Genomic DNA, 9,406 nt, shown 5'->3' on the forward strand with positions numbered 1-9,406 from the left:
GTTATAGGAATATCAGCCATCAATTATCAAAAATATATATAACATTAGCCATTTGTAAAATAATAATAATAGCCATTAATTGTCCAAAAATGAACATTAACCATTAATCGTCAAAAAAAATGAATATTTGCCATTTTAAAATTTGGGGCTCTTGTGACAACCGAACGATTTCACACCAGTATATACATGCAGGTTCCAAATTGTATTTCCCGGCATTTCTGCCTATATATAGCCCCAAGACCAACCAGGATCACCACACCCAGCTCTGCCCTGCGAGCGCATTCACATTCTTGAGCTGTGCCAGCTTTGCTTCTTGCCATTGCCTTGCATTGCAAGCTTTCAACCTCGAAAGAGTCCTGTTCCATTGCTTGTCACTCCAAGGCGCAAAGACCATGGGCGGCATGCTGTTGCCTGCTGCTTCTACGCCTCCCCTGTCGCGGGTGGCAACCTCCAGCGCCCACGGCGAGGACTCCCCTTACTTCGCCGGGTGGAGAGCCTACGACGACGACCCCTACGACGCCGTCACCAACCCCGGCGGCGTCATCCAGATGGGCCTCGCCGAGAACCAGGTCTCCTTCGACCTCCTGGAGGGGTTCCTGAGGGAGCACCCGGAGGCGGCTGGGTGGGGCGGCGCCCGCCCCGGCTCCGGCGTGGCTAGCTTCCGGGACAACGCCCTGTTCCAGGACTACCACGGCCTCAAAACCTTCCGGAAGGTACGTCGTACATACACAAGAGCGTGTGTACTCTGCTTTATCTTGCTTGTCTCCGACGGCGTGGACTGATCTTTGTGGCGGTCCGGTGCCCTTTGCTTGCAGGCGATGGCGAGTTTCATGGAGAAGATAAGGGGCGGCAAAGTGAGGTTTGACCCTGACCGCATCGTGCTGACTGCCGGCGCGACGGCGGCCAACGAGCTGCTCACGTTCATCCTCGCCAACCCGGGAGACGCGCTGCTGATCCCTACGCCTTACTACCCGGGGTAAGCAACAGACCAACCAACCAGAGCGAGTCACTACTGTTCCATTGCCCGTGCTCTTGTCCTGACATGCATGGCGCCCTGCAGGTTTGATCGGGACTTGCGGTGGAGGACGGGGGTAAACATCGTGCCCGTGCACTGCCACAGCTCCAACGGGTTCCAGGTCACGGTCGCCGCGCTCGAGGCGGCGTACGAGGAGGCCGCGGCGGCGGGGATGAGCGTCCGCGGCGTCCTTCTCACGAACCCGTCCAACCCGCTCGGCACCACGGTGGAGCGGTCAGTGCTGGAGGACGTCCTAGACTTCGTCGTGCGCAAGAACATCCACCTCATCTCCGACGAGATATACTCCGGCTCGGTGTTCGCCGCGCCGGACCTCGTCAGCGTGGCGGAGCTCGTCGAGTCGCGCGGCGACGACATCGCCGGGCGCGTGCACATCGTGTACAGCCTGTCCAAGGACCTGGGGCTCCCGGGGTTCCGCGTCGGCGTGGTGTACTCGTACAACGACGCCGTCGTCACGGCCGCGCGGCGCATGTCCAGCTTCACGCTCGTGTCGTCGCAGACGCAGAAGACGCTCGCCGCCATGCTCTTGGACGCCGCGTTCGCCCAGGAGTACATCCGCACCAACCGCGAGCGCCTCAGGGTGCGGCACGACCACATGGTGGCCGGGCTGGCCCGCTCCGGCGTGCCGTGCCTGCGCAGCAATGCCGGGCTGTTCGTGTGGATGGACATGCGGCGGCTGCTCGGCGACGGCGGCGAGGCCACGGTCGCCGACGAGCTGAGGCTGTGGGACCTGATGCTGCACGAGGTGAAGCTCAACATCTCGCCGGGGTCGTCGTGCCATTGCTCGGAGCCAGGATGGTTCAGGGTGTGCTTCGCCAACATGAGCCTGGACACGCTGGACGTTGCACTGGCGAGGATGAGCCGCTTCATGGACAGGTGGAACAAGGCGACAACGCTGCAAGAACAGCACTAGACCAATTCTTCAAACAAACAAAAAAGATACATTAGACAAAGTAAAAGTAAATTTTTTGTGGCAAATCCATTGCCATTGTGAGGAAGTACGTAACCGATCCTGGTGACACATCAATTTTGTATGGGGATTTTTTTTCTCTCGAATAGAGAGATGGTATCCCATACTATTATATGTAAGAGTGGTTAATTCTTGGAATAAGTCTTCTTTGCAATCTTAAACTATTCAGTTTGCTAAACTAGTAGCTTGGTTCACTTAACCCTTGAAAAATAAATTCTCCTCACTCAACCTCCTAAACTTTCTGTGTCCACTCTGATTTGTTTCTAAAATCAGCAAATCTGTTCATTTCTGATTTAAAAAAATATGAGTAATGCCGTACAAATGACATCCTTTGTCTGATTTTTCCTGATTAAAAAAATATTAGTGATGCCATACATACGACATCCTTTGTCCGATTTTGGTACGGAACCTACCAATCACACCGTCCATGGATAGGCAAAATGCAGCCCCAACCATTTGATTGACTGTGGTATAGAGATCGTAACACTATATGTCATACATGGAGTAGCTCCAAAAAATATATGAAAATATCACACATACGACAAAACTACAATGATGCACCCCAAATGTTGTCGCAATAATATCTTTTAAGTAGTTAGATGTTCATGTTTTGATCTCATCAAAATGGGGTTTTGCTATTTATCAAGAAACCAGGAAAATAACTATTTTTAAATCAACGGTAACAAACCATTGGACCCACGCAACAAACGGTATGTGGACAAAGAAAACCATTTCTAAGTTGACTTGGCTATAGTTACTCCCTATCAAAATGAAAGGATCTCAATCATGGGCTCTTGGCATCGATGTTGAAATCAAAACAATGTCAAGACTAGCATGGCAAAAGAAACAAAAATGCTACGTAGACGGAATCCAACTTACCGGCAGATTTCCTCCTACCCCAGTGTTTTTTCCTTGAGAGCATATTTACCCCAAAACATTCATTAAAAAAAAAGAACCGCAAGTACTGCATATGTCCAAGAAAGGAAAGTTTGTGGGATTCACCCTAGCCAAAAATTACTGATCTGAAGACTATTAGAAAAATGTGTTCTTAGTTTCGATACATATGCGGTCGAGAGGCTCGGGGTGTTTGAGATATCTTGCGAGTATGGTGGTCGCTTTGGCTGGACATTGCGTCTGGTGGTTTTGTGTTTCTGCGCTCTTGTGTCGGGCTCAGACGGTGTTTCACGAGCTTGTGCGCTTGTGTTTCTGTCTAAACCCGTTCCTCTAGCTCTGGTTCTTGTTTCTTTTGTGTTTCTTTTTTGTTTTTTCTTGATTTTCCTTAATTAACCTTGATGTGTACTATTTTCGTATTTGGTTTTTCTCATTAACTAGATCAACTCTTCTCTGCTTAATGCAATTGCCAGAACTCCCCACCCTCTCTGACGAAGGTTACGTAAAAAAAGAACGTCTTAAGTGCCGACTTTGTGCGCTCTTGCCTTGTCGGATCCATCTAATTAAGGACAAATCATGGATTTTTACCTTAATGATTCTGTGTTCGGCATCTACATCGGTGCCACCAACTGGCACATCCCTAGCCAAATCCTCATTCTAATCGTCACGACGGCTGTCCTCTCAACAAATCTCTACTCCTAATGGAACAGTTGGTAGGATTGCGTCCACGGTTTATTTTCGTCTGGTTATATTTCGTCTGGTTTATTTTCGTCCGGTTTATTTTCGTCTCATATCCCACCACCATATCTCCTCACATTGATTTTTTTATCCTTACAATAAAAACTTTCCTAACTTTTCCAAAGTTTCCTAACTAGACACGTTATAAACGGGCATGTACCGATAGCACGTTATCAATTAATAAAATTTTGTTTTATGACAATCAATTCCAAATCCTAATTTTCCTAATGCATCGATCTTTGCCTTTTTTAAGTAGTTATTTTGATAGGGAGGGTTTAGCCACGAAAATCATCCCTCCATCGTCGGCTGCATCCCTCACCCACGTCGCTGTTGCAGGATCTTCATCCGTCATCCTGAGCAATTGGGGCGGCGATGCGGGCGAGCTTCACGATAGTGGGGAGGACCAGGCCGCGGTGAAGGCAGGTCATGCGCTCCTCACGCTCCACGAACGGAACCTGCGCACGGAGGCGGTAGCGCGGGGTGGCAGCCGGCAATGAGGCGGCCGCGCTACGTGACGAGCTACGGGTCCCCCTTTGTGATGTTTTGGCATCGCTCCTTCATCGCACATCCTCAGGTTCCTCTTGCCCTTCCCTTCCTCTGTCCTCCTCTCCCATCTCTATGCTTTCACGTGCATCCAGTTTTGATTCCTCGTGTGATATATACCAAACATAGGTACGTCAATTCACTTCCTTCCCTTCCCTTCGTCCCTCGGTCCCACGCTCGTGGCGCTGAAGTGGTAGCAACAGGCGATGGCGGTGGTGTCGCTGATGGCGGCGAGGACAGCATGTGGCAGCTCCCGAAGCATGAACACGACCGCACCTCGGGCCTGCCGTCTGCCAAGATATGGGTGAGTTCTCGTGCTGCCAACCATAAACCCTCATGTCCTACAAATTCCTCAAACCCTACCGTCTTGATCCCGTCCACGCTCTGATCCAAAGGACGATGCAGCTCTGGCCGATTGACAATGGAGGTTTGGGATCCTTCCTCTCAGCACCCACTCCTGGAAGAATCAGCGGTGCGCCACGCCGATTGAACCCCGTCGAGATCACTCGCCAAGATTGCTATTCTGAAGTTTATTGTAAAGAAAGTGAAGAGTGAGACAGGATCCGTTTATTTTCAACCGGTTTATTTTCAACCGGTTTATTTCCATCAAATTACCCCCACCCCCACGCCCACCCACCGAAACGCGCCCAGCGAACCGGGGAGAGATCCATTGATTTGGCTAAGGTGGGAAAGAATCTATTATTTGTTTGCTAAAGCAAATTGCATTAATGGGAGAGATCCGTTGATTTGGCTAAGGTAGGAAAGAATCTATTATTTATTTGCTAAAGCAAATTGCATTAATGAAAGAGATCCGTTGATTTGGCTAAGATAGGAAAGAATCTATTATTTGTTTTCTAAAGAAAATTGCATTAATGAGAGAGATTTGTTGATTTGGCTAAGATAGGCGGTTTTGAGTAAAGTTATCTTTACTGTAGACATATAATGACAATTAATCAAGTATCAACATCATTGCATGCTTATTGTGTGGAATGTGTGTCCCAATGTTGACAGAAGGTATAAAAAGATTGTCTTGGAATTATTGTTGTCTTGGGAAGATATTGCCCTGAATTCTCATTTCTCATCAGAAATTTAGTATCCATTTTCGTTGATCTTATTTGCAACATGTACAAGTCAGTAATAATCTAAGGGGGTGCCCTACCGGAGAAGATTATGATAGTTGGACAAGAAATTTGGTACTGTCGTGTAAGGTAAAGGTAGGAGAAATAGGAGATAAAAGCATGCATGATGGGAGAAGGAAGTCGAATGTCGCGTGGTAGCTCAGACATGGAGTGTGGAAGAAAGACAATGACGAGATGTATGTATCTACTAGATCATGACCATGAGATATCATCCCATAGAAATGACCTTTGACTCTCATGTCACATGAATTTTCTCTTTGTATATATATATTTGTTAATCCGTGGCAACGCACGGACACTTAGCTAGTCAGCGTAGGGTGGTTGTCAAGGCACTGGCCATCTCCCGAACATTGTAGCATCGCGTCGTTAATTAGGTCGGCGCGCGCGCACGCGCGTGGGACGCGGGAGCGTGTGGAGTCTTCTCTTCAGTTCACTTTGTCACGGCAAGTGTTCCACGCACGTAACGCGCCATCCACTCTCGGCCTACGCTGCTAAGCTAGCTGGCTCCAAGACTTTCTAGAGTTCCCAAATATACTCGGGTAGACGAGAAAACATTGCTAGTATACCCACATACGAGACCAGGAAACAAAAACGGTCTGATGAGCAGAGAGACGTACGTACGTAGCGTACACTTTTGATGATTGGCATTGAGCAAAGCATGCAGCGGCACGGAGACAGGCCAGGCTGGACCGATGCTCGACAATGGCAAGACAAGAAGGGCACGGGAACAAGATAGAAGCGAGAGATCCCCTCGCCCAAGGCACACAACACGTCGGAAAGGCAGCAGCGATCTTCCTGTGTTCCCAGCATCTGCGCGCCAGTTTGGCGAGCGATCACACACCTCATCAACAACTGCACTCTCTAGAGAGTCGACACTTCTCCTTAATACCACTACATAACAGCTCATTAAGGGACAGGGGGCTCTAGGGATCCCGGGTTTGTCTGTGAAGCGCTAATGGCGTGATCGATCCGGCCAAGCAGCGTGGTTACATTACGGATACTGCTGGTGATCGTGCTAGCAGAGTATGAACAGGCAGTGGAGGTGCTTAGTTTTTTTTTTTGTTAGGGAAGATGGCGGTGCTTGGTTGAGTTAGCTAGGCGCCGAGGTTAGGTACGTGCTAGTGTACTTCTACATGCTGGCCGGGCAGGGCATATGCACCGTTGGCTAAAAGCGTCAGCACCGGCATGATTGATCTGCATACGTGTGAACAAGTTGATGGGGCACGCCTGTTGGCTGTTCCGCTAGCTAGCCGCGAGCTGCGTGGAGACGCACGGACGTGCAACGAGCGCACACTTGGCTGTCCCTGGAGCGGCAGCTGTACTGTCGCACCAAGGAACATATCCGTCCAGGGTTCAGCACGTTAAGCCATGCCAATGTAGTGTAGGATAGCATAGCAGCAGTAATGCTTCGGGAATATGTTCTTGTCTCGCAAGAAACCCATCGTCCATCGGCTGTGATTCCACTCACTGATCGAGGCCGCGACCGTGACCGACCGCGAGTGAAGAAGAATCTGGCTTCAACTTCTCTTTAATCTTCAATTTGCGGCGCCGAGAATGCGTGATTTTTGGCTTCAAGCGCGCCGTGCCTAATCGATGAGCTTTTTAATTGATCTGCATCAAGCTGGTGATGTATTTTACAGGTGGAGATCGGTCATCTGCACCAAGTTGCACGTATTTTATGGAGGGGGAAGGCATGCATGTTGCCCGATCTTCTCGGATTTCCGTGCAAGTGCTAGAGGTTGCCGACAGTTAAACTAATCGAATCAATGCATTATTGCCTATCGTTCTGCTTGGGATCGGAAGGACTTCCATGAGGGGCTAGCGAGGACCGGTGGTACGTCGTCCCAATGTAGGAGCTACGTACGTACGTGGGCAAACAACAGACGATACATCTGAAGCAACTTGCCACTAGAAAACTGGCTTGCTAGAATGATTCAAGCGAGCAACTTGCGAGTAGAAAACTGGCTTAGTAGAATGATTCATGTTAGCAACTTGCCGCTAGAAAACTGGTTTACGAGAATGATTCAAGTGTATTTTTATGTCACGAGACGAGAGTTCATGGCATGCAGCTAGCTAGCTTGCGCTGACTAGTTAATTTGTCATCGATCGGTATATCCTCATGCATACTACTACTAGTTCGCAGCTGGTTGATGATGACAGCCTCATCTGCCGTGGACTGTGATCGATCCATATGGATCGGCGACAGTAACTAGCACTGTTTACGCGTACGTTTACGTACGTACGTATACATCTTGACACACTTTGTCAAATGATCGACGTTGGCATGCTGTGCAAGCTACCACTATTAGCGGTTGTTGACTTGTTAGAGATGGCGACGCATACTTTTGTAATTAAACACCACTGAACTATTGCTCGTCCATTAATTAATTCCGTTGATCTCGTAACGGCGCCACTAGGAACAGTATGGATGATCCATTGGACCTTGGAAGCAGACAAAAATGCCCCCCAAAAAATGATTAGAAAACAAATATGTGCCGGGTATCTTCCAGATGGATCTCTGAATTACCATGCAAGCATGTATGTGCATATGAAATTAAAGTTACAATGCCTATGTTTAGGACGTAAGAATGGTAGATAAACATGCATGGTGTCACTCTCACTCCACAGAAAGATCGTCTGGGCAGATTTTCGGCGAGAGATGCATTGACACGGGCAAAGGATTCAGCCGAGCAAGTTACTTAATTAGGGTTGAACCAGCTTACCATCTTTGCAAGTCAACCATCAGATAAACCCAAACTGTCAATATCTCACACTGTGGTGCAGCTGTGTGCAGTATACTCCTCCGGGCGGAAGGAATTCAAGGCCTTGACTTGCAGATATATGTCGCTTCGGTAGCTCAATCCACAAGCAAATTAGTACTAATCCTGGAGTTGTCCCTTATTATTATAAGCTAACCATAGGTTGGATGATCGATATAGTCCAGCTAGCTAGCAGAAACCTGCTTTTGGTGACGATGTCATACATTCCCGTGGGCTCTTCGCTCTCCGGTTCTGGTTTTGGTATTTCGTCGGTATGGGGCTGTCTGAAATGATGGCATTTTTGAGCGCATGCAGAATATTTTTGTGCCGGAGTTCATATTTTTGGTAACACACACAAAATATTTTTGTGCCGAAGTTCATACTGTTTGTGTGAAGAGTTGCTTCGTCCTCTCATCCTATATACCTAAGAGATTTTTTCCACTAACTAATTATCTTAATATGCAGCTACTCTAACTCAACAAGGTGGCCACATGTGCGTCCGTTTCTCTAACAAGCAGCCCGTCATGCGTTTGTTTGCAGCCGTTGACAACTAGGCTTTTTGCAATGGGCTGCCCGGTCCAATAAATTGGCCAGCTTATTTGGTGTGTGGTGTGAGCCCATGTAATCTGGGAGTGGTTTTAGAAAAACTAGTTTAAATGGGTTGGTTTTTATTATGGGCTTGATTGGTTTAGGTCTTATTGGGCTGAGGCTTTCTTAAGTTTGGTTTGGTTTCGGTTTTGAGAGGAACCAGTTTGGGTATAGTTGGTTATAGGCTGAAACCGTTTGATGCATTATGGGCTAGAAAATTGTGGGCAGAAGTGAAGTATCCCCACACACGCTATGCGATAGAAGAAGAAATAGTTCGTTGCTTAACAGAATGGGGCATAAGGGGCAAATTATTCACTTTGACACTAGATAATGCCAGCAATAATACTAATGCATGTGAGAAGTTAATAAAATATCACAAACATGAGCTGCTACTTGAAGGTCAACATTTGCATGTCAGGTGTTGTGCACACATTCTTAATATCTTGGTTCAGGATGGAATAAAAATAATCCATGAAGCTATTGACATGATACGTGAGCCGCTGAAGTATATTGACTCTTCTCCTTCAAGACTTCCAGATTTTAATACAATTGCAAGTGGGATGGGTCTGCCTTCAAAAAAAGGTATCACTATTGATGGAACTCAACCTGGAAAATGCTTGTAGAGGCATTGACGTACAAATCTGTCCTCACTAGTTATGCCAATAAAAAGATGATAGAATCTCCAAGTGAGGAAGAATGGGATAAGGCTAAAGTTATTTGTGAGTTTCTAAAAGCTTTTGAAGAG

At 47.6% G+C, this 9,406-nt stretch overlaps 1 protein-coding gene and 1 long non-coding RNA gene across 2 annotated transcripts; both read left to right on the forward strand.

Moving 5' to 3' along the window:
* The first annotated feature begins 276 nt into the window (after positions 1 to 276).
* Positions 277 to 2,158, forward strand: LOC119275063 (1-aminocyclopropane-1-carboxylate synthase 7-like). The gene is made up of 3 exons (XM_037555843.1): positions 277 to 713; positions 816 to 976; positions 1,061 to 2,158. The coding sequence occupies exons 1-3, from the start codon at positions 393 to 395 to the stop codon at positions 1,944 to 1,946; spliced, it is 1,368 nt and encodes a 455-aa protein (XP_037411740.1). The 5' UTR covers positions 277 to 392; the 3' UTR covers positions 1,947 to 2,158.
* A 1,595-nt stretch (positions 2,159 to 3,753) lies between these two features.
* On the forward strand, positions 3,754 to 4,847 carry LOC119280950. Its single transcript, XR_005138227.1, has 3 exons — positions 3,754 to 4,206; positions 4,379 to 4,479; positions 4,581 to 4,847. It is a non-coding gene; the product is annotated as an uncharacterized LOC119280950 (long non-coding RNA).
* The last annotated feature ends 4,559 nt before the right edge of the window (positions 4,848 to 9,406 follow it).

This window comes from Triticum dicoccoides, chromosome 3B (assembly GCF_002162155.2).
Source record: "Triticum dicoccoides isolate Atlit2015 ecotype Zavitan chromosome 3B, WEW_v2.0, whole genome shotgun sequence".
Lineage (NCBI taxonomy): Eukaryota > Viridiplantae > Streptophyta > Magnoliopsida > Poales > Poaceae > Triticum > Triticum dicoccoides.

Coding starts and splice junctions, on each gene's coding strand:
- LOC119275063 (XM_037555843.1), top strand. CDS start 393: ATGGGCGGCATGCTGTTGCCTGCTGCTTCTACGCCTCCCCTGTCGCGG. Junction 714..815: donor GCCTCAAAACCTTCCGGAAG/GTACGTCGTACA, acceptor CTTTGCTTGCAG/GCGATGGCGAGTTTCATGGA. Junction 977..1,060: donor CCTACGCCTTACTACCCGGG/GTAAGCAACAGA, acceptor GGCGCCCTGCAG/GTTTGATCGGGACTTGCGGT.